Source organism: Aotus nancymaae, unplaced genomic scaffold (genome assembly GCF_030222135.1).
Source record: "Aotus nancymaae isolate 86718 unplaced genomic scaffold, 86718_ANA_hifiasm-v0.15.2.pri h1tg000003l, whole genome shotgun sequence".
Lineage (NCBI taxonomy): Eukaryota > Metazoa > Chordata > Mammalia > Primates > Aotidae > Aotus > Aotus nancymaae.
In genome coordinates, this window is record NW_026988414.1 from 76,534,992 (window position 1) to 76,559,027 (window position 24,036).

At 49.3% G+C, this 24,036-nt stretch overlaps 2 protein-coding genes across 4 annotated transcripts in view; one reads left to right on the forward strand and one right to left on the reverse strand.

Moving 5' to 3' along the window:
• Positions 1-4,345: 4,345 nt before the first annotated feature.
• Positions 4,346-21,484, forward strand: DNAJA4 (DnaJ heat shock protein family (Hsp40) member A4). Its single transcript, XM_012457721.3, has 8 exons — positions 4,346-4,576; positions 4,809-4,947; positions 10,567-10,747; positions 12,789-12,893; positions 13,802-14,029; positions 15,077-15,307; positions 19,261-19,361; positions 19,460-21,484. Exons 1-8 carry the CDS (start codon positions 4,497-4,499, stop codon positions 19,673-19,675), a joined length of 1,281 nt encoding a protein of 426 aa, XP_012313144.2. The 5' UTR covers positions 4,346-4,496; the 3' UTR covers positions 19,676-21,484.
• Positions 21,485-22,329: 845 nt separating this feature from the next.
• The window catches only part of SKIC8 (SKI8 subunit of superkiller complex), a 56,223-nt gene continuing 54,516 nt past the window's right edge, over positions 22,330-24,036 (reverse strand). For all 3 annotated transcript variants that reach the window (XM_021668240.2, XM_021668239.2, XM_064383005.1), the window contains exon 11: positions 22,330-22,612. In XM_021668240.2, coding sequence (XP_021523915.1) covers positions 22,523-22,612 — 90 coding nt within the window. In that variant the 3' untranslated portion in view covers positions 22,330-22,522. The remainder of the gene's footprint in view (positions 22,613-24,036) is intronic.

The following is a 24,036-nucleotide window of genomic DNA, read 5'->3' on the forward strand; positions in this document are numbered from 1 at the left end:
GTGCACTAACCCTGCTGTGATGAAATCAGCAAATTCCATCTAGAGAACACGTGCTCGCCGCACATGGTAAGCCCTTTATACACCATCTCTATTCATCTGTACCACAATTCTGTGAAGCAGATGATCTATCCCCATTTTGCAGAGGAGGAAATGGAGGTTCGGAGAAAGGTAATTTGCCCAGGGTCACGCAGCCAGTGAAAGTCAAGGCCTCTCCAAGCGGAAATCCCTCCCAATATTAAAACAATGGCCTGAAATGACAACTGCTGTTTTGGGGGCCAATAGATTAATGTCCCTCCCTTGAAGTACTGGTTCCCCCATTCCCAGCCTCCCTGCGGCCCAGGTTGTCTCCTCCACCCCTTGCTGCTCTGGCCTTGCATGAGTTCGGGCCTCTCCACTTTCTGGGTTCTCCTCTTGCCTCTCTGATGGCTGTTCTCCCGTTTCCTAAAGGCAGGTGCTGTCCAACACTTCTTGGCGCTCTCTCTCTCCATTGATGCCCTCTTTCTGGGCTTGCCTCTCAACTCTGCATGCCCAGCTCAGGCCTCTCCCAGAATGTCCAGATCCACCCTGCCCCTGAGGACTGCTGCTAGTTACTCCTCCCAGGATGCAGGTCCGGCTCTGAAACCTTCAATGGCTCCCCAGGGCCCATCAGAGGAGCAGCAAACTCCTCCTCAAGGCATTCAAGACTCTAGCGCACCTGTCCCCGCTTCACTCCCAATTCAGAGCCTTCATCCATCTGTGCTCAGAGCCTTTATCCTGCTGTCTCTTCCTCATAGCTGCCCTCTCTTCCCCTGCTGCTCACGGGAACTCTAACTTCCTGGTCCATGGCACATGCTCCTTGTCCATGAAGTCCTTTCTGACCCCGTTCCCCAGGTAGGTGTGGTCCTCCCTCTTCAGGAGACTCCTTGGAGAGCCCACTCCAGCATTCCCTGGGCAAAACCTACTTCTGTGCTTGCTTCAACTCTCCGTCTACACCGGATGAGAAAGGAAACCCCACGTGGCATCAGGGGACAATGGCCGTTCTATAGCATTTCACTTCTTTGTCTAAGAGTCTCCCTAACTGCAGAATGAAGTGGTGGAACTGGATCAGCATTTCCCCAATTTCTGTCATTCAAGTGCCACCACTGTCGCTTTCTTCTTGTACTCCAGGTACTGTCATGCACTTACTCTCTATCTACTCTTTTTTAAAAGAGTATAAATAAAAAGGAAACCTCACATTGCTTACTATGAGTGGAAAGCCAATGCGACGTTTAATAAAAGCTGCAATAATGAAAAGGTCATCATGAAAATAAACGTAACTGACAAAATAAGAAATGTCTTCGTGATGCCTCCAATCCTCCCGTGCAGAATTCTGGGAAAGACTCTACTAGATTGCTGGAGGCTTTGTCTAAGATAAATAAAGCTGGACAGCAGCTAAGATGGTAAGGACAGAATTTAATCAGTCACAGCTATCGCAGTAGGGAAAACAATCTCATATGAACTGAACTCAACATTGATTCGTACAAAAGTAACAACGCATTTTGAAAAGGGGATGAGGGAATAGGGAGAAAGACAAGCAGCAAGTTTAACAGAATCGGGGAAGTGAGCAACGACAAAGGGTTGGTCGGTGTAAGTGACATTAGACCAGCTGTGTCTGCTAGCTGCCAATGATCAAAGTCAGGATGCCATCCTCCCACAGAGACTGGGAGATAGAGACTCTAACCTCAGGTGTTGGATGAAACCAAAAAAACAGTAAATAATTTGTCAGCCTTGAGTTTTCTCAGACAGGCACTTTAAGAGCAGGTGCTGGGGCCAGGGTTGCCTTAGGTAGGGCCCCAAGCCCTGGCTGCAGACCGGTACTGGTCTGTGGCCTGTTAGAAACGAAGCGGTGGGATTAGATTCTCACAGGAGTTCGAACCCTGCCGCGAACTGCACGTGCAAGGGATCTAGGTTCCACGCTCCTTATGAGCATCCAATGCCTGATGATCTCAGGTGGAACACTTTCAGCCCCCATCTTTTTTTTGAGATGGAGTCTTGCTCTGTTGCCCAGGCTGGTGTGCAGTGGCACACTCTCAGCTCACTGCAACCTCCGCCTCCTGGATTTAAATGGTTCTCTTGTCTCACCCTCCTGAGTAGCTGGGATTACAGGCACATGCCACCACACCTGGCTAATTTTTGTATTTTTAGTAGAGATGGAGTTTCACCATGTTGGCCGGGCTGGTCTTGAACTCCTGGCCTCAAGTGATCTGCCTACCTTGGTCTCTCAAAGTGCTGGGATTACAGATATGAACTCCCACACCAGGTCTTCATCACAGAATTATTGCCCACTCTTACCACCCTGTCCGTGACAAAACGGTCTTCCATGAAACTGGTCTCTGGTGCCAAAAAGCCAGGGAACTGGTGATCTTAGCGATATGACCTTGAGTTAAAAGAAACTGTGCTGCTGTCTGTTCAGTTCTTATAGGCCAAGATTGAAGCCTAGTTAAGAAGAGGGCTCAGAGGAGCCTCGCTAGGTTCTATCAAGAAGAGAATCATTATCAGCTTCTTTACCTTAGCCCCCACCCCAGCCCCCAAAAAAGCATCAACATTGTGACTATGTAGCAGGTGTTTCACAAAGTTATGAAGCAGTTACAATGAATATCATCCTCATTACAAGGCTGAGAAAACTGAGGCTCAGAGAGGTGTGGCCAAGTGCCACAGCCAGAAGTAGCAGTGCTGAGACGTGAACCTAGGTCTGGGTCTCACTGGCTCCAGAATCACCATCATCCAAAGCGCACAGCTCCATTCTGTTTCTAGGCTCTATCTTTGAGCCACCCCTCTCCTGCACATGCACATTTGATGAACGCCCTGGTCCAGAGCACTGAATCTAGACAAGTATGTGGCACTGGGCAGTGGATCTCAGCTCTGGCTGCACACTGGAACCACCCGGGGAGCTTAAAAAATACTGATGCCTGGGCTCCACCCCCAGAAGCTCTGAAGTAACAGGTCTGGAGTGTAGCCCACAGGGATTTTTAGAAGATTCCAGGTGCTCTTTCCGGGGCCAGGTTTGAGACCCACTGTGCTAGGAGCCTTCACAGTTGGCCCATTTGATCCTTACAGGAGCCCTCTGAGAAAGGCGGGCAAGGCCGGGTGCGGTGGCTCACGCCTGTAATTCCAGCACTTTGGGAGGCCGAGGCGGGTGGATCAAGAGGTCAAGAGATGGAGACCATCCTGGCCAACATGGTGAAACCTCGTTTCTACTAAAAAGTACAAAAAATTAGCAGGGCGTGGTGGCGCGCCCCTGTAGTCCCAGCTACTTAGGAGGCTGAACCAGGAGAATTGCTTGAAACCGGAAAACGGAAATTGCAGTGAGCCGGATCGCGCCACTGCACTCCAGCCTGGCGATAGAGCGAGACTCTGTCACAAATTAAAAAAAAAAAAAAAGGAAAGAAAGGCAAGGGCAACGCCCACATCTGGCTGATTAAGAAAAGCGTTGAGAGGCTAAGGCTCAGATGGCAAGATCTGGACAAAAGCAAAATTCCTGACCTCCAGCTCTGAGTTCTCTGCCAAGAGGTTCTGCTCTACAAGGCATAATTAAGAAAAAAAGTCACGTCCCCAAGAACGAGCCGTTGAATTTCTCTTGTATAGTAAAAGTCACTTCTCGAGCCCCACTGAACACATGGAGGAGAGGTAAAACCCAAAACGAGGCCAGGGGATCCCGGCGAGGTGAGCGGTGACCTCCTTGCACACGAGGTGTTCCCCTGGCAGAAGCCAAGGCAGGGCCGGGGGACAGGGGCCTGCAATTCTGTGATAGCATTGGGGCCTGCTTTCCACGCCCAGTTTTCTGCAACGGTTTGTGATCTGGACTCCTGTGCACCCACCGGGAGCTGGGAGCAGCCTAGGAAGTCGAGACGCATTCCTATACCCTTCCAGGCAAGCGTCCTGGGCCACCTAACCCTGTCAGGGTCCAGGCCACGGGATCCCCAGCGCATAACACTGGGTCCACCAGCCTGGTCCCGCCCTGGTGTTTGCTCACTGATGATGTGCAGAGGGGGGAAGCCGGTTTCCCACCCCTGGGCGAAGAGGGGGCGCTGTCTGCCCTGGGGAGACTTGGGGGACGTCACTGCTCACTCTTGGGGGACTTAAGGGTTCCCGGTGATGGGCAGTCGACAGTGTCCACTTCTGGGGCCAGCACTGACTTCATCTGGAAGGTCTGAGGTTCACCTCGGCCTTGTGGCCATGAGGGGGTAGAGGGCCCCTACCCACTCCAACGCCCTCAAAAATGCAACAATCCGAGGCGCACCTTAGGGCGCAGCCTGGCTGTGACCCAACAGAGAACGGCCACACCCCCGGGAGAGGCCGGGTGGGGACCGCAGGGCACAGCTCGCCCAGTCCCACCCTTCGGCGCGGGCTCCGGGCCGCCCACCCTCCAGCCAGCCGGCTCCACTGACCCGCGGAAGGGCAAGGGGGCGGCGTCGGGGCGGCGGGACGGTCGTCGGAGGGCGCCCTCCGGGCCGAAGCCACCTTCTCCGGCTCCCGCCATGGCCCGGGGCGGCAGTCAGAGCTGGAGCTCCGCGGAGCCGGACGGGCAGCCGGAAGAGCAGACGCCCGAGAAGCGCGGGTGAGCGACGGGGGTCTGGGCCGCGAACCCGCCACGGCGCCACCGGAACCTCCGCGAAGGTTCTAGGCCTTTGTGGCGTCACCGTCTCCTTGCGGAAGCTTCCGCCGGCGCCGAATAAAAGCCGCCGCGGAGGAGCCGGTGGCTGGAGTGCGGCGGTGCCGGGCGCGGGGGGCGCGGGGTCCCGGCGGGGGCGTCCGGGGCGCTCTGACCGGCCTCGCCCGCGCGCCCGCAGGGACAGGATGGTGAAGGAGACCCAGTTCTACGACATCCTGGGCGTGAAGCCCAGCGCGGCCCCGGAGGACATCAGGAAGGCCTATCGGAAGCTGGCGCTCAAGTACCACCCGGACAAGAACCCGGATGAGGGCGAGAAGGTGCGCGGGGCGCGGCCGGGGTCCCTGGGGCCGGGGGTCCCTCCGCCCCGGAGGGCGGCGGGGAACCGGGGCCGCGGTTGCCGGGGAGGCCGTCGCCGGGCGCCGCGGGGCCAGGCCGGGGCGGGGGCGGCGCGAGGTCCCGGGCGCGGCGCGGTCGGTGGAGGGCGCTTCGTCCGCGGAGGAGGCGTGCGGCGCGGGGCGCCCGGGGGGTCCCTGCCGAGCCCCTTCGTTCCTCCATTCGCTCCACACGTGCTTGGGGAGCTCCTGCCGTGCGCGCCGGACGCAGGCGTCGGGCAGGAGCGGGGGCTGAACGCAGTTCTCGCAGGGTGTGTGGGCTTCCCTGTGGGAGAGGTGGCCTGCAGATCGGGAAACTGAGGCACACTCGAACAGGAGGTGTGCACTTGCTGGGGACGACTGGCTCATGTTCTCTGTGGATGCATAAACCCTAGGGATGAGTTCTTCACTCTGAGCCGGTGCCTTGGACATTCCTCTTGAGAATGACGAGCTGGATTTGTTCTGTGCACTACCTCCTACCTGATAGAAGCGCCAGATAGTGAATAATCCCATTTTATTTATTAAACGGGGACATGGACATCTGCATCCTGACATCAGCTTGTACTCATATTCTGGGTTTTCTGTAACGGGTGACACACAGTTGATTATAAGTACCAATTATAGACTGAAAATGCTCTGCATATTAGGGACTGAAGTTAAAAGCTTTTCTATCCGTTTACAGAAAGTTTGCCTTTTATCCCTAAAGAGGCTCGTGACCCACCTGAATAGGTGAATTGAAGGACGAGACATCGTAAGGAAAGCCTGCTAGCCCTCCCATTCCTTTTTTCACTTCTTGCCCTTTTCTTATAAAACTTTGGTTGATCCACGTGGGTCTTGAGATGTGGGGCCGTTAGAGTTCTGATAGCAATGACACCTGGGCCACTTTTGAAGCCGCGCTGATCACCCTTGTAGCATTTAAGACCTGTGGAAACGATGCTGGAATCAAAATACCTGTCTGCATTAGTTCTTCCAAGCGGGAGAAAGCTACTTCAGGACGGTTGGCTGAATGGCAACCGTGATGGAATATTTATATTTAGGCACATGTGCTGAATGTGGCTGTCACAAGTTTAAAATGCTTTCCTATAAGACCGTTTGTCTGTTACTTACTTGTGTTCCTTCTCATCTATATTTAGATGGCTTACTGTAGCTTTTAAAGGCACTGGCGTTTTACATGGTGCTGGTGAAGCATCCACCTGCTCTCTAAATTCATTGTAGTCTGCTTCTGGCAGTCTCCTTTAAGGAGAGCGTCTGCCTTCTCATTTCACATTTCAGCAGGCTGGCCAGAGACATGTGGGAAGGCCTTCTGACCCTGGTTTCAGGTCAAACCTCAGCACTCAGAAGAGGAAGCTCCTGCCTCTGTGCACACCGTTTGAGATGAATGTGCTTTTGTTCTGAAGCTTTTATTTTTTGGAAATTAGACTTGACCTATACTACATAGGTGTAGGTTTCACCCTGCCTATACCTGTCTGGGCAGGTTGTCTGGTTTGTTTTAAACTAATATTTATTGGTAGTCAGGCACTTAGTGTCACATAAATAAGGCTCATGACAGTGAGGTCTGGCAGGTCCCTCTCAGCTCGGAGGGAGGGGTTCTGTGATGTGCCCACTGCCAGGAATACTTTCCTCCCCCTACCTTCACGGATAGGGATAAAACTCTTTAGTTCTCAGCTAAAACATCTTCCAGGAGGCTGCCTCTGCCTCACAGACTGAACCACAGGCCCAACACGCATCCTACTTCAACGGTGATGACTTGTTTGATACTTGTTTTCCCTGCCGTAATGCAAGCAGGGAAAGCTTACATTTCCCTGTGCCCCCATGGCCCCCATGGCCACTTACAGGCTGAGTGTCTAGCTGTGCAGGGTAGGTGCTAAAATGTTTGTTAACTGGCTGAGTAAATGCATTTAAAAAATTGTATGTAGAAGGAGGAGAGGGCACCATAAAGGCATAAATTGGAAGGGAAATTGCAGTGAAGTTGGTATTGGAAAGAGAGTGGCAATTTCGATTGGAAATCAAAGTGAGGAGGCTAGAGACACAATTTATGGAAACTCTGCTGTAAAGTTCCCCAGAGAGAGAGCTCATTCATTCATTCATTCGTTCATTCAACAAATACCTCCTCTTCTGGTCCCTACTGTGTGCTGGGTGCACAGTGCAGGCCTTTTGTGAGTGTGTATGCAAGTCTGTGTGTAGTTCTTCATCACAGGTGGAACCTTTAAATTTTTTTCCTCCTAAGTTTGTCACTGTATTATTAATGTCTCTTCAAAAATAGACTATACCAGGTCCTTCCCCCTTGCCCTGGCACGACTGAGAAGGCTGTTGAGGTGCCGGGCTTTGTTTTTTGCCCTGTTGTCCCGTGTTGCTAAGCACTGGGGCAGCCTGAGTTTGTCGGGCACTCCTTGTGGAATCTGTACTTAATCTGCGGCTGGTTTTTTTTGCAAGAGGCATGGGTGGTAGGTAGTGGGTCAGCAACATAGTCCCTTTCGGGGGCAGCGACGTGGGCTATATTGTTGGCTAGTATCCTGTTGAGATGAGTTTGGTCTTTGGGTCAATTTCATTGTAACTTTTAGTTTGAATAATAGATTTTCAAGTTCAAAAATCAAAAGATAGCAAACTGTGCAGGAAATTTTAGAACACAGAGGGAAACCTACCAAGTACACATTATCCTGACCACTCTGTGCTCCTTTGCAAGGTTTCCCCAGGATGATCATACGTGGCCATCCTGATACGTAGACTTTTAGTTTTCTTTTAAATATTAAAAGTACTTACGATATTTTATTATAAGCACTTTTCCAAGTTGTTACATAGTCTTCAAAGCCATTTTCCCCTCAACTGTATCATAATCCTATTAAGGTTCTGTGGCAAATGATCACGGTCTGAAAGGCAAGCTGGTCATAGCATTCATCTCCAACTGGGAGAAGGGGGTCCAGGCTGGGAGCTGAATTAGACTTTGGAGTGCTGGGACCCTAGAGGGTGGCCTTCCTACCAGTAGTGGGAACCCCCGTCCCATGTGAGATCTGGCCTCTGACTGAATATCTCAAGCAACTGGGCACTCCTTTTCCATTCTTAGGTAATTCTATGAAGTCTAAATGTTATGTGTGTATCCAGGGTATTTGGTGAGTGTTTCCAGTGGACATTCCTGTGAAGCTTATTTACTTAGTCCTGGGCTGCAGATAGGCACAGAAACTCTCTAGGGCAGCCTGGCCTAGTTGCTTTCTGATCCGTACCGGGCACCCGATGCTTACATTGCACCTCAGGTTTTCTGCTGAGGAAAGGGGTAGAAGTGAATGGTACTTACTTCTTGGCAGAAATGGTATGAGAACTAATGTATCGAAAGATCTAGGTGCCCGATCTATGATGCTGATGTCTTTTTAAGACTTAATTTTCTCAGCCGGGCATGGTGGCTCACGCCTGTAATCCAAGCACTTTGGAGGCCAAGGCGGGCGGATCACCTGAGGTTGGGAGTTCAAGACCAGCCTGACCAACATGGTGAAACCCTGTCTTTTTTAAAATTTTTAAATACAAAAAAAAAAAAGACTTAATGTTCTAAATTGTACGGTTTTTAGCTATTATTTATTAGCTATTATTATTAGTAGTTAATTATTAGATTTCAATCAGATCTGTAGAACAAGGGAATTCATACCTCAATTCCCTTGTTTTCTCTCTCAAATTCCTTACTTCATGGAACTTTTTTTCCCGTGTATGTTTTGTGGAGCCTGCTGTATTATATATAGGCTCTGTATATCTATGGATCCATATATGTCTCTCAGGCTAAACTGTAGCCTCTGGAGAGCCAAGACCTATCTCATTTATTTATTTCTGAGTTCCCAGAATCAAGCTATTTGTCTGACACGTACTTACCAAGTGCATTCTACGTGCCAGGCATGGTCCAGTCTCAGGTAGACGGCAGTGGACACAGCCTCCCGTCTTCATGGAGCTTAAGTTGCAGTGTGGGCTACAGCGTAAGCAGTAGATGATGCAGCATGTTAGAAGGTGGTTAATAGTGTGGAGAAAAATGCAGCAGGGTGGGGGTGGGAGGGTCTGCGATGGGTTTGCAGTGTTAAAGCTGGATCACCGGGAGGCGTCCCTGAGAAGGTGGTCTGTGAGCTAAGGCTGGAAAGAGGTGAGTGGGGAGGCTGCACCAGGCCAAGGTACCTCTGAGGCCCAGGCTGCAGAGTTGAGGAACAGCAGGGAGCCTGGTGAAGCTGGCACAAAGGAGAGGAAAGTAGAGAGGTGCCAGCTTGGGCTTCTAGATGAAAGTCAGGACTGGCTTTTACTCCCAGTGACGTGGGCCACCTTGTAGAGATTTGAGTGGCGGATAGACACACTTGGTGGGCTCAGATGGAGAACACTGAAAGCAGGGGTGAGGAGGGAACCTGGGAGGCCAGGCAGGACACCACTGCAGTGGCCCAGACCTGAGGCCCAGACCTGAGGGCCTCCTCCTCCTGGTGAGGAGTGGATCTTGCCTGTTTTAGCATTTTGATTTTATTATCAAAATTTCCATACCTGCAGAAAACATGAGTGGTACAGTGAACACCTGTGTGTTCTTCACCTAGCTTTACCACTTGTAAGTAAGTTGCCACGTTTGTTTTATGTATTATTATGTATTATTACTATTTGCTAAAGATCTGGGGAGGAAGCTACCTGTATCATGACCTTTCAGCCCTAAACGCTACATGTTTCTCTTAGGCGCAAGGACATGGTTTTATATAACCATAGTGCAGTTATCAGATTCGAGAAGTTTAACATTGAGAACAAAGATTCACATTTCTCCCGTCCTTCCAATAATCTCCTTTGTAGCCTTCTTCCTCCCGCCCCCTGACGTAGGATCTGATCCAGGATCACACATTGTATTCGGTTTTCCTATCTTCTAGTTTTGGAGTGTCTCCCAATTTGGGTTTTCTGATTCTTTTCTTACAGTTGGGTTCCAGTGGTAACTTTTTGGCAGGAAGATTACACATGGGTATTGTGTCTGTCTAGGGTACTGGAAATGCAAATGTGGAGGTAGTGTCAGCAGATTTGTTGACAGGTGAGATGAGCGTTGCCGGTAACTGTGATATGGGGCAGCCTGTGGGCGGAGGCTTTCGGGGAGGGTCAGGAGTGTAGGTTTGTACACAATGTCTGGCACCTGCTTAGGTGCTCACAGATGCCCGTAGTTGAATTTCATGCTAGTAAACTAGTGAAATGATTCCCAGGAGGCGGTGAGGCAGTGGTAGCACCCGGAGCCCTGGCTTTATCTGGTAATAGATTTAGTCCTGGCACTGTCTCATGGTGTCCTAGCTGGACTCGATTTCCTGTCTGGTGCAGTCGGATTAGGGAGGAACTTTTCCTCTCTCCTGCCTTCTCTCCCTTATTCTTGTCATGTCCCTACCACCAGTCCCTTAATATGTTTGCCCTGTGCTTCCCACTTTACCAGAGGAGTGAATGGGTGGGCAAGTCAGGTTCCGGAAGAGGATGTATAGACTGGTCCGAGGGGTGGGGGAAGAATACCTCTGTTTCTTTGGGTTTACTTAACAAAACAACTGAAACGTCTCTCTTTTTAAAAATCTCTGTCTCTCTCTTTTTCTTTTAAAGTTTAAACTCATATCCCAGGCATATGAAGTGCTTTCCGATCCAAAGAAAAGGGATATTTATGACCAAGGCGGAGAACAGGCAATTAAAGAAGGAGGCTCAGGCAGCCCCGGCTTCTCTTCACCCATGGACATCTTCGACATGTTCTTTGGTGGTGGAGGACGGATGGCTAGGGAGAGAAGAGGTAAATGCTTCTAAAGAAACAGAAATAAGTGGTATGGTTTCCACAAGTGTATGTGTCGTTGGAATCAGGATAGATCATGCTTTAAAAGGATACGATTGGACCAGGCTCAGTGGTTCATGCCTGTAATCTCAGCACTTTGGGAGGCCAAGGTGGGAGGATCACTTTAGACCAGGATTTCAAGACCAACCGGGGCCACATAGTGAGAACCCTGTTTCAAAAAAATAAAAATTAAAAAATTAGCCAGACGTGGTGACTCATTCCTGTAGTCTCAGCTACTTCTTGAGAGGCTGAGGTGGGAGGATGACCTGAGCCCAGGAAGTCGAGGCTGCAGTGAGCTCTCCAGCCTGCATGACAGGTGAGACCCTGTCTCAAAAAAAAAAAAAAAAAGGTACTATTGCCATGTTTTAAAGAGTCGTTAAAGAGTTGATCACTTGTCTAGTGCCCAGGCAACCTGGAAACTCTTGGTATTTTAGTAATTATCTGACACCCTCCAAATACCGTATGAAGGAGCGAATGGAGTGCTGGATGGAAAAGAGAAAGGTCGAGTTCATCGTGCATTCTTTTCCTCTGTTGTTGGGGTCAGGCCCCAGAGCGTCCCGAGGGATGTAAGTGGCGCCTCCTGCGGTTGTCAGGGGTCCTTTGCCGAGAGTGCTCCTCTCCCCTCCTGCCTCCCCTCCACTTCCCCTGACCTGGGCCAGGGCTGCAGGCTCTCTAATTCTAGGTGGGTGCTCTTGCCATGTGCAGTGTGGCCTCGTTTCCCAGCATGCTCAGGGGATTTACCTCTTTAAGTTTTGAAATCTTTGTAAAGACCTGCATTTCTTTTCAGAATGCATGATGAGTAGTAGCAACTTTATCCCAGGAGGTGAATGAGGAACTCAGCCCTTAGCTGGATGGCCCCAGGCCCCTGCTTTGACTTCCGGGGTTTGCTCTTCCTAATTTTTCTGCATCTCACCTTCTGCCAGGCTACGGGCTGCTAATAGACTAGCTCCCGTTCTCCGGGTCTGGTTTACTGTTGTCCGGCTGCTTTGGACCTTGAACCCAGAAAGATAGCCAAGCTTATTACAATTCTGGATAAAGTCAGAAGAAATGAGCTCTGCCTGGGGGTTTAAGAAGTGTGGTTTTGGTTACTGAGAGGCCCCTGGATAAATGAAGAAGTACTTGTTATCACATCATAATTGACTTTGAGCTTTGAAAAGCTTGGGTGTCAATTCTGTGAACGCAGACTGCTGAAAATCACAAAGTGTTTATTAGGGAAAAATCCTTCCCCTGTCCTTTGAGCATATTTCTTGCTCATATAATTGATGGTGTAGGTGTGACTAAAGCCTTGGATATTCTCTTGTCCAGCTCCCTGTCTTGAGATGAAAAACTTCACGCCTTTAATTAAGTCATCTCTCCAAGTTGGCAGCCAGTAAACCAGGACAGCTTGTCTCAGTGACTGCAGGAGCTCCACAGCAGCAGGGAGGGTCTTGATGCTGTCAGTCCTGATAGGCTGGCAGGCACTGGTGCACACCCCGCCCTGAGGACTAGACACCCACTGTCCTGAGTGCAGAAGCAAGATGTTGGCAGAGGAGACAATTCCCATTTGGCCGCCGGTTACAGGAGGACTCAGAAAATAAAGTGCTTTATGCCCAAGGAGGAGTTTCAGTGAAAGCTCCAGAGACTTTGGCTGTCACATATTCATGTATAGAAAGGACTCCTTTCATGGGGAAACTTAACCAGCTTCATGGGCTAACACTGCCTTCCGTGCTCCCCCGTCCAGTCACTTGTTCTCGGAAAGTAAAGGTGGAAAGTCTTTTTGTTGGCCTCTATAAATGACTGAGTAATTAGCTCATAGCTAGAGAGGGTATTCTTGTTATTGGCCGAGGGCCAGAAGGATGGGCTGGGGTAATAGAAGCATTGCTTCCCGCAGGGGAGGGAACGCAGGACCCAGCCACAGCCTTGAGTCTCTGGAGACTTCATACAACTAAGGGTCACATGGCTGGTATTTCATACAGTGCTCTATTTAATTCATCATCACTAATTTTTTTTCTCCTTTGGTAAGGCAAGAATGTTGTACACCAGTTATCTGTAACTCTTGAAGATTTATATAATGGAGTCACGAAGAAATTGGCCCTCCAGAAAAATGTAATTTGTGAGAAATGTGAAGGTAAAAATTAATTTTTGACTAAACCTCTCAGTCCTGATCCCTTAGATTCAGAAACAATGCTTGATTTATAGTTTAGAAAAAAATAACTTATCTTTTTTCCAATGCAAGGGTCAAGCAGAGATGGCAACCAGGTGGCCTGAAGGCCACAGAGCTTTGCCTGAAGGAATGTTTTCTTTGGGCTGTACCTCTATTTGACATGTTGACAATTATTTTTAAAAATTAAAAAGCAGACAGTTGACCTGAGCTGGGGGTTGGCAGACTTTTTCTGTAAAGCGCCAGATTTTAGGCTTTCTGGTCCGTGGAGTCTTTCGTGACGCTCACTCTGCCATCATAGTCTATGGATGAATGGACATGCCCGTGTTCCCCTAAGACTTTATTTACAAAACCAAGCAGTCTGGCCGTGGCTTACTGACCCCTGACCTAAATGTATATGTAATTATTGTAACTTAAAAAAATCTAGGTTTTCAAGAAAAGCCATACCTGGTGACCCCAGCCTCGCATGTCGCACAGAGGGAACTGGCTGAGCTGGGTAGCTGCCACTGACAGAGCTTGTGTTCTCTAGATCTCCACAGCCCCAGCCTCCTTGTTCATCTGCGGGCTTATGGGGATTCCACCAGGGGTGGAAGAAAACACAGGATGAAGCTAACGTCATAAATTTGGATTGGTACAGCCAAAATCACAAACGTTTGAGGTCGGCTGTTAACATCTGGATGTTATCTGTGTGGCCGAATTCCTCCAGACTCTTCTGCGTTGTTTTTTATGACTGTAAATAGAATTCTAAGCCCAGCGCCCAATGTGAGGGTTCCCTCCCCTTCTGCCGTTCCCTTCCCTTCCCTTCCCCTTCACCCAGCAGGGACTCTGGTAAGGGAAGAGCACGGGCCTCATTCCTGCCTCCCCCAACCCTGCAGGTGTTGGCGGGAAGAAGGGCTCAGTGGAGAAGTGCCCGCTGTGCAAGGGGCGGGGGATGCAGGTCCACATCCAGCAGATCGGGCCGGGCATGGTGCAGCAGATCCAGACCGTGTGCGTCGAGTGCAAGGGCCAGGGCGAGCGCATCAACCCCAAGGACCGCTGCGAGAGCTGCCACGGTGCCAAGGTGATCCGTGAGAAGAAGATTATCGAGGTACATGTTGAAAAAGGTGAGACTGCGCTGAGCTAGTGCTCCACCCTGGCTGGAAATGCTATCCGGGTGCTAATCGTGGGACACACAGGCTAGGTGTCAGGGAAGTGAGCTGTTTCACAGCATGTACCGGGTGTGCCCTGAATTCCTCCTGTTTCCCGGTCATCTTCTCTTGATCCCTCCTGGCCTTGTTTCTCTTCCATGTCACCGGCCAAAGTTTTCTTGCCGAGGTTTACTTCCCTGCGCTTGCTCACAGACCGCCTCTTTAGGAGGTTTTCTGATGCTCTGAAAGTCTTACTTGGCCCTGGCATTGGTTAGCTGCCGGCTCCTGACGTTCTCAGGCCACTCCTCTAGAATCTTTCAGAGTGTCTTCCTGATCGCTTCTGCGCTCATTGCGCGTAAGGGCTTGTGTAAGTGTGGCTGCATGTTCCCTTTCTCCACATTTCCCCATCTGCTTCACCAGATTCCCCCAACACAGCACCTGCGCCTGCCACTCATTTTGCCCGATGCCGTCATTTTAAGGCCTTTTTCCATTTCAGCTGTCCCGCAAGTATTCCCTGATGATTCTGTGGCTTTCCATTCCAGTGAATATATCCTAGATCAGAGATGAGACCAAAAGTAAAAGAATCGGCACCGAGACTGACACAGGTGTTATTAAAGGACTTGCTGTTTGAACATGCCTGAGCCCTGTGTCTTGAGTGTGCACGCTGACTTATTAGAAAAGGACAGAGCTGGCTGACCTGTCCCCATCATGCGCCATGTACACCAGGAAGTGGGCGGTGACCCCATGCTGGCAGTGTGGCATCACAGGCGCGGGGCAGGGAGTGCTGTGTAAACCTGGCATGTGGAGCCACAGTCGCCCTCTCCCTGTGCACGCTGGGCTTGGCCCCACATTTGCTGAGGGAAGCGGGACCTGTTTTCTCATTGGCCATCCTAGCCACCCCTCCCTGCCTTGGGAGGCTTGGTGAGTAAAGACCCCTGAAGGACTCTGGTCCTTCTTCAGAAGCTTTAAGGAAGCGTGGTTTGTATGAGAAGTGGCTAATCAGAAGGGGATGATGTCTCACAGGTATGAAAGATGGGCAAAAGATACTGTTTCATGGAGAAGGAGATGAGGAGCCTGAGCTGGAACCTGGTGATGTCATAATTGTGCTTGATCAGAAGGATCATAGTGTCTTTCAGAGGCGAGGCCATGACTTGATCATGAAAATGAAAATTCAGCTTTCTGAAGCTCTTTGTGGCTTCAAGAAGATGTTAAAAACATTGGACGATCGGATTCTTGTTATCACATCCAAATCAGGTAACATTTCAGATGTGTGTTTCCACTGAAGTTCCGTATGTTTGGCCTAATAATTCTGGCAAGTTAGTGTGACTTTTTTATTGCTTTATAATATTTTACATATTGATGGGGTCCAGGACAGTTTGTCCCATGCGTAGAATAGCTAATAACAAAGCCAGGTGTTTGGGGCATCCACCGCCTGGAGTATTTGTTATTTCTTTGTGTTAGGAATAGTTCGCCTGATTTCACATTTAAGGTCAAATTCTGTTACATGAGTTAGTATGACATGATTGTCTCTAAATTTAAAGTTATCCCTGATGACTCTGGATAATTTATAACTTTTATATTCTCCTAGAAAAATCCGTTGGAGGGAAAAGCCTCAAATAAGTATCTTGGGGCTCTGAAATTTTAGCTGAAATCTGCCAATTAAACCTGTTTTTAAAATTTTACTTTTGTATAAGAAAAGAGTTTACTAGGTGGCGTTTTTCTGTCATGTGGTGATTTGTGCTGATTCATCCACATGTTCCCGTAGCCTCTGTTGTTCGTTACACAAGTTACATTTTAAAATAGAATTTTTCTGTAAAAAAGACTTTGCCTACCAGCTTATCCTTGGAGGTTTCCACAGGAATTGCTGGTCTGCACACACCCATGGGAGCCAGAGGGAGATGCCTCTGGGCCGGAAGGGTTCCTGAGGGACCGAGTTAGCCTTCAACCCCCCTGTAGACGCCAGGACACTCATCTCCCAGGAGGGTTGGTGTTCACTGCAGTCGAGGGTCTGTGTGGGCACCAGAGCACCTGCCTAGAAGGGGCTGAGAAGGGAGAGAGGCCAGGCCAGGGACGTTGACTCGAAGCTGCTTCTAGTAGCACTGAGGTCGGCTGTGTGTAGCAGAGAACGTCTGGATGGGGGTGGTGGCAGCTGCCCACTGGAGCAGCCTGGGCCCCGGCACCAGCCCTTTGCAGTGTTGCTGTAGCCCCCTCACTGGCCCTGGGGCTGGGATTACCTTTTCCTGTGGCCATTTGCAGTTTGGGGCAAAAGGGGCAGTAGTTTCAGGGCGGGCAGGGAGGTAACCGGCTGAGAAGCCTGTGCCCAGGGCAGTGGGGTGACCGAGGCCTGGGCTTCTGCTCCCTCCGTGTCCCCTCCCCCTCCCCCTCCTTGCCTGCTTTCTTCTTCCCAGCCTTGTGCGCGCTGTCTCTCTCTCTCTCTCTCTCTCTCTCTCTTTCAGATTCGTTGAGGGCCCTCTTTTCCTGGGGTTAATAGCAAGCGGACTTGTATATCCAAGCCTTGATCAGTTTGTGGGGTTTAAAGAACAACTTATTTGGAAAGAATTTCAAGCTTACAAAAGGTTGTAAATATAAAAATAGTCCGGGGCCCACCCGTATAGGATTTGTCTGGTGTTAACATTTTACCCCATTTGATTTATCATTTGCTCTATGTCTGTTTTTATTTATTTTTAAAATGTATTTATTTAGTTTTTGAGACGGGGTCTCGCTCTGCCGCCCAGCCTGGAGTGCAGTGGTGGGATCTCAGCTCACTGCAGCCTCCACCTCCTCCTCCCAGGTAGCTGGGACTACAGCCATGTGCCACCATGCCCAGTTAATTTTTGTATTTTTTTGTAGAGACAGCGTTTCGCCATGTTGCCCAGACTTGTGTGTGTTTTTATACACATACTTAATCAAGGATTGGGGGAAGCACTGCAGTAGAATGCGAAATTTGTATGAAAATTTAAAATAAAACACCTTCCCTTAGGCTTCCATAGACCTCCCAGGGCACCTACTTCCTCGCCTCTCTTGAGGAGGAGGAGTTTGAGGGTCACAGTTGAAGGACAGCCCCAGACCACAGGTTGTGAGCGAATAGGTGCCTGACACCCTGACACCCTGGCACTGTGTCCAGGACGCCCTTACATGGCCACAACCCAGATCCTAGCCCTCCTGAGCTGCGGCTGGCAGCCTCTGTGTGTAACTCTTTGGAAAAGCCCATCCTGCCCAGGGGCGGACCGTTCTAGGTGTTGGGCCCCGCTGAGGGCATTCCTTGCTGCCTCAGTGGCCCCAGCCCAGGGAACCAGGAGCCAAACGGAGTGAGGATAGTGGGGAAAAAGCCCAGAGGGAGGGAAGTGGCAAATCCCAAGAAACCTGTTTCCTTCTTTGTTGTAAGGAAGAGCGAAGCGTCCAGAAAACCTGCCATTGGAGAGTTCTCTGGGGACTCTTCTGTCCCTGTTTTATTTTTGCTTTTCCTTTGTTCTCTTTTGTTCTTTTTTGCACCTCTCCTTTTTTCCTCACCCCTCTTTTGTGCTGGCTTATTTCTTCTTTCTCCATTTCTCTTCTCCCTCTTCCTCCTCTCTTCTGCTGTTGAAATGCCTTCTTCCCCAGAGCCCTTTAGCCTATTTTGAGCATTGCTGAGGATTGGATTAATTAAAAAGTGATTTTGGAGCCACACAAGGGTGTGATGTCCCAGCCTGCGGCAGGTGTTTACCTGCTAGGGGAGCCTAGCCTTCTCTCACCCGGAGTTTTCCACGCCTGGTCAGTTTCCCAGCTCCTGGCAAGCTGGAAGCACAAGCATGGAGAGCAGGGCTTGAGAGCAGCAAGAAGCGACACCTGATAGGAACAGGGAGACAGAAAAGCCCGCTGTGTGTCGCTTAACGAGGGGGGTACGTTCTGAGAAATGCATTGTTGGCGATGTGGCGTCAGCATCATAGAATGTACTCACAGACCCAGATGGCACAGCTGGCTGCACCCGAGGCTGTGTGGCATAGCTTGTTGCTCCTGGGCTGAAACCTGCAAAGCAGGTTGCTGTGCTGAATACTGTGGGCAGCTGTAATACGATGCTGTATGTGGATATCTGAACACAGAAAGGGTGCAGTAAAAATTTGGTGTAATCTTATGCAAGCATCTTCATAAATGCAGTCTGTTGTTGACTGAAAGGTCACTACGCTGTGCATGACTATATTTCAAAAAAATAGAATAAACAAGAACACTAAAAGCCAGTAACCCGGAGCAGTTTAACTAAGGGGCTGCCGTCCTGCACAGTCAGTAGGCTCTGAAGGCCATGTGAGCCGCAGCCCTGCCCGTGAGTGACTATCAGGGATCGTCATTGGCATACTTTATTTTTAAAACCTCCTCTTTAAAGATTTCCTCTTGGAGAGCGAGTTCACTTTCTAGATAGTCCAGGGTGGGAGTGGACTGCTGAATACATTCGTGTTTAGATTCCTCTCCACCATCTCCCCCATTTTTTCTGAGCATTTCTTTCTGTCTCTGTCCGTTTCCATCGCTAAGCTGAAGGGCATACTTTATCAGAAACCCTTTCCTTGTCCATGCTTGGAGGGAAGTCAGCTTTGGACATGGGAGAGTGCCTCAGAGCTCTTGGAGTCTGAATTCCCCTGTGCCTTCCAAAGTCACGTAGCCGTAAGACCCAGTGGGTGCCAGCCGGGAGGGCGACTCCGGCTCAGCAGCGTGTGTGGAAGTGCGATGTGACCAGGAAGGAGCCTGCCGGTGGCCAAGCCTCCTAGTCAGCTCCCTGCTAAGGAACCTGGGTGTCATCTGCAGGTGGCCGGGAGCCAGTTTTTATGCCAGGCAGGGGACTGGTTGGATTCTATGGAGACTTCTGCCTGTCTGTGAGGAGCACTCCTGTCCCACACCTGTCACCCCACGAAGGGGCAGGCTGATGGGTGTTGGTCCCATTTTACACAGACTTGGGTGTCATAACTTCTAGGTCACTTGTTTTAAACCTACCTGAGATGGGGGCTGCAGCATGCTGACCTCTTGACACACTGCTGGAGCCCAGAGCATGGGCCAGAGAGTTCCAACCCGAGCCCCTCCCACAGGCAGTACCTGACAAGGACACCTGGGATTGGGGCCAGCTTTCCAGTCAGATGCCCACTGCCACGGGGCACTAGGGCCTGCCTCGGGCTCCCCGTGAGGGAGAGTGGCCTCTGCAGGCCCCTCTGCCCTCCTGCTTGATAACACCCTTCCTTTGGCAGGTGACGTGGTAAAGCATGGGGACCTGAAATGTGTGCGCGATGAAGGGATGCCCATCTACAAAGCACCCCTGGAGAGAGGGATTCTCATCATACAGTTTCTAGTAAGTTCACTGTGTTTCATTGTCATGGACATACGATTAAATGCCTTAATTGGAAGGGGAAAAATAGCCACCTTTCTTTTCCACCTCACCCTTCACAGGTAATCTTTCCTGAAAAACACTGGCTTTCCCTGGAAAAGCTTCCTCAGCTGGAAGCTTTACTCCCGCCTCGACAGAAAGTAAGGATTACAGATGACATGGATCAGGTGGAGCTGAAGGAGTTTAGTCCCAGTGAGCAGAACTGGCGCCAGCACAGGGAGGCCTACGAGGAGGACGAGGACGGGCCCCGGGCTGGAGTGCAGTGCCAGACAGCGTGACGTGGCGGGGCAGCGCGGCCCCGCCGGACTCGCACAGGATGTAAAGCTGGCACAATGAAAATGGCATCGCTTTAATGGCCTCGTGTTTGGGGTGTCCTGTGTATGTGTTCAGCATTCTCAATTGCTGAGTGTCTTTTCGGTTTTTCTTTTCACTGTAACTTAAGTTACAGCTTAATTTATATTTAAATGTTTTAAGTGTAAATCACCTCTAGTCTGCATATGGAATCTGTTCATTTCTATTTTCAGGATGTACTTTTGAGATGTCAGTGATTGCACCGACACTTTGTGCTTCTACTGGCTTTGCCATAATTCAGTGTCACCGATAAAGCACAGCCCAGGTAGCAGCTCAGCCCCCTAGCAAACCCCGAGGCACAAAGTGGGCGTCCTGGCCCATCTCTAGGTCTGTGGTTTCTCCTCCCTCATGACATGGGCATGATCTCAGGGCTGCTAAGATAACATTTCTGAGGATTCTAGATGATCCTCTTAAGAATAAAAGCACACCCGTGGACCCAACATGGCCGCATGTGCCTGGTGAACAGGGCCAACTTAGTTCCACTGTTCTGTGCCCTTCTGTGGATGGAATGTGTGTCTGGTCGTCTCTCTTGGAAGTTTTCTAAACCTTCCAAGCTCTGTGGTGAGGACAAACCAGTGTTTGGAATCATGCTGAAACAACTGTTTTTCTGTGACCCTCACACCTTGTTCTTCGTGGTTTTAATGATTTTCTGTTGACAACTTTTGCAATGCTCTCCCACCAAAGTGCTTCTTGTAAAGAAAACTAAATCCTTCTGTGTCCCTGGCAGCCCCAGAAGCCGAGGGAAAATGCTGCTGCTGTGGCCCGTGGCACAGCCAGCTTCTCTGACCAGTAATCCTGGGTGACTTGAGGGTCTGCAGAGACATAGAACCCCCCCAGTATTTTCCACCTCATTCTCCCAGACTCAGCTCCCTTCCAAAGGATCGTTCCTCTCATTGCACAGCCATATTACAAAGGGCTTCCTGCTCAAGGGATGTTTTGGTGAGAATTGCACTGAGTTCCACTGTGGATTACAGTTTGTATGGACTACTGTAAATTATAGCTTGTGAGGAGGGATATTAGTCATTATTTGATTCCTGACAGGTAGACTACAATTTGAACTTATGGTTACCTCAGTCTTTAGCCATTACTGCTAATTTCTTGCCCCCGAGTCACAGAAACTTCTCAGCTACTGGGTTAAAGCAGAGGTCACCTGTCAGATCTACGCTTATTTGGTTACATGGCACCTGAGAGTTTGACTCAGACCAGGGACCTTCCTCAGGAGGGTCAAAGGGCAGATCAGACCATGCAGGTAGGGTGAACCAGCTGGATGGACTGGGTTCCTGCAGAACATTGCCAGCTAGTGGGGCATAATTTGCTCAAAGTATAGAAACAGCCCACCTGTGCCCACTTTGACCATTGGTCAAGATAGATACAAAACCACTTCTTCCAGCTAAGCCTGTGTGAAGTCAATTTATAAGTAAGTGGACCACACTCCAGGGTGTTGTTTCTGTGCTGCGACTTCCCAATAAATTCTTGCTAAAGAACTGCTGTTTAGTTAGTGATGGAGCAAGAGGAATTTGGAGGATGTTGCTTAAAATTTTATTCCACCTATACATTGTCACTTTAAAATTAAAATTGAGCTGGTACGAGAGACAAGTGGCTTTGCTGTTTCATTTTTCTGAGAGCTCCAGTGAAGTGTTACGCGCCAGCTTGCTGCTCATTGGTTAACATAATGGAATGAAGTTTCCACCCTCATGGAGCTTTATTTTGGGGGTGGGGGTGAATGCAAACAAAACGTGGTAACTGCTGTGAAGAACAAGAGGAATGGGGAAGAAGGCCTTACGAGGAGCTGGCATCTGGGTGGCTACCGGGATGCAGTGGGGGACCAGACCTCCGAAGGTCTTGGGGGAAAAAAATGTTCTGGGCAGAGGAAATGGAGAGGACAATGTGGTTCCAGGAGGGTGGGCAAGGCACGCAGGAGGGAGAAGTGGGGGCTATGCTAAAGAGAGTGGGCTTCATTCTGAGGGCAGTGAGTGGGGGAAAACACAGGACCTGACTCATATGTTATGATCAATAAAAAGCAGTAAGCTTCCAAATGTTTAGCTACTTACATCTTTCTCATTTACATGAGTCTCAAGGGGGCTGTGGACGAGGACACTCTGAGATAACTAAGGTGGGGCTAGAGTTCTGTGGCATGAGCACAGGCTTGAGCCTCGGCATCGTTAAGGCAGCAAGAACAGAACAGGAGCCTGCCTTCCAATGTCTACCTGGCGAGTTAGAGCCTCTCCAAAGTTAATAAGGGTAAGGAGGGCGTGGCAGGGGACATCTTTAACACATCAAGTAGAAGGATGCCCAGACAGGAGTACATAACGTTCCCATGCAGTCAAATACACTCTTTCCTTCAGGACTCCATTCTAAAATACATCAGCTGCTTTATCACAGCTCCGAGGAGCTTGCTGCCGTATCTCACGGCAGGAGTCAATTCCTTGGAAGAGTGAGCCTGTATTTCTAAGCTGGAAAGTTAAAGAAGTGCCTGGATCTCTTGATTGCTGAGGCAAAGGTTTTCTCTTAATGGCAATCCCTCTCACTGTTCTGCTGGTAATCGGGTAACAAAAAAGAAGCATGCTCAAGGACACCAGTGTTTGCATTAAGAAAGCTCTATGTTAAAGTATGAACAGCATTTCCAATAAAACATGAAAAGATTTACATTGTATCTATAAAATTTAAGTCTTTGCTACAATAAATGCTATATTTCTCTTAAGCCTAAAAAGGTAAGGAATGTCATCATCAATCTGTACATTCTCTTTGCAGCATAATCCTGGAGACTCTGATGCTTAAATTGGACAGTCATAGATGTGAATTTCCTGGTCATCTCCCACAGACACAATTTTTGAGCCATTTCCATTGTATTTTACTCCCCAGACCTGTAAATTAAATAAAAAAATAGTTTTCAAAATGCCGTCATTCTTTATAATGTTTACGAAACGGACATCCTTATTGTTGTTCTGAATCTAAAGAAACTGAGATGAGGATGTCCTTATACTTTTTAAATCAGTGGGAATGGAGGCTTAACCAAGCACCTTCCCTTGTTGCTATTTAATTACCATTCTTTTCCCTTCCCACACACACCCCCCCAAAAAAAATCATTTTTAAATACAGTCCTAACCAAGATTATCTACAACCCTTTCAAAGAGTCAGAATCCTGAGGTGACCTAACGCCAGGAAGACGGAAGCCATAAGAGACCAACATTTATACTTCCAGGAAGAAACGGGCCCCATTTATACTTCCAGGAAGAAACTACCCCCGAGGTCACTGCCTACAGGGAAAATCGCAAACTCTGCTCCTCAGCTGACCCGTGTCCGCCCCCGACAGTCAGCAATTCTCACTCTGTTATTAGTGGCCTATGGAGCCTGCCTGTCCCCAGGAGCTAGACAACATGATATTGTGGGCCATAGATTTTTATTTGCTATGTGTTGAATTAACAGATTCACACCTCCTTCCCAGACAGAATTGATGTGGCTGGACTTTCTCTAACCAGAAATAACTTCCTGATTATTAGGAGGTGATTCTGGGTGGTTAGCCTGTCACCTTAGCCCTGAGGCAGGTGTCTAGCTCTGACTTTAGTGTTGTGACTGGGCTGCATGATGTCTTGCACTGGAAACTCTGAAATATCACCACAATGACCCACGCATACAAAGCAACAGCTAGCCAGGACTTAATCCCTGAGGAAGATGTTACATCCAGGAGTGAAATATCAAGATTCAACCCCCTCAGTTTTGTTAGAAACAATTTAAGATGAAAAGTAAAAAAGCATAAACAATGTTAGTTAACTTTAAGTCCCATTTCAAAGAGGAGAAATCTATAGGACCATCTAAAAATATTTAAAACATATTAGAAGTCAATTTTACACTGCCGTGGACATTTTATTTTTTAAGCTTACTTCCCCAAGACTTTCCAGTGGTTAGGACCAGCAGCCTTGGCCTCACCTGGGAGCTTGTTAGAAATGCAGAATTTGAGGCTGGGCACGGTGGCTCATGCCGGTAATCCCAGCACTTTGGGAGGCGGAGGCAGGTGGATCACCTGAGGTCAGGAGTTCGAGACCAGCCTGGCCAACATGGCAAAACCCGTCTCTACTAAAAATACAAAAATTAGTGGGACATGGTGGTGCACGCCTGTAATCACTTGAACCTGAGAGGCAGAAGTTGCAGTGAGCCGAGATCATGCCACTGCACTCCAGCCTGGGCAACAGAGTGAGACTCCGTCTCAAAAAAAGAAAAAAAGAGAGAGATCCAAGATGGCTGACCACTAGCAGCTCGGGCACGTAGCTCCCAGTGAAAGCGCAGAGAA

What these genes read in the sequence shown, in the direction of transcription:
- DNAJA4 (XM_012457721.3), top strand. Translation starts at nt 4,497, where the DNA reads ATGGCCCGGGGCGGCAGTCAGAGCTGGAGCTCCGCGGAGCCGGACGGG. An exon ending in CAGACGCCCGAGAAGCGCGG is followed by an intron (nt 4,577 to 4,808) that starts GTGAGCGACGGG and finishes GCGCGCCCGCAG; the next exon opens with GGACAGGATGGTGAAGGAGA. An exon ending in ACCCGGATGAGGGCGAGAAG is followed by an intron (nt 4,948 to 10,566) that starts GTGCGCGGGGCG and finishes TTTCTTTTAAAG; the next exon opens with TTTAAACTCATATCCCAGGC.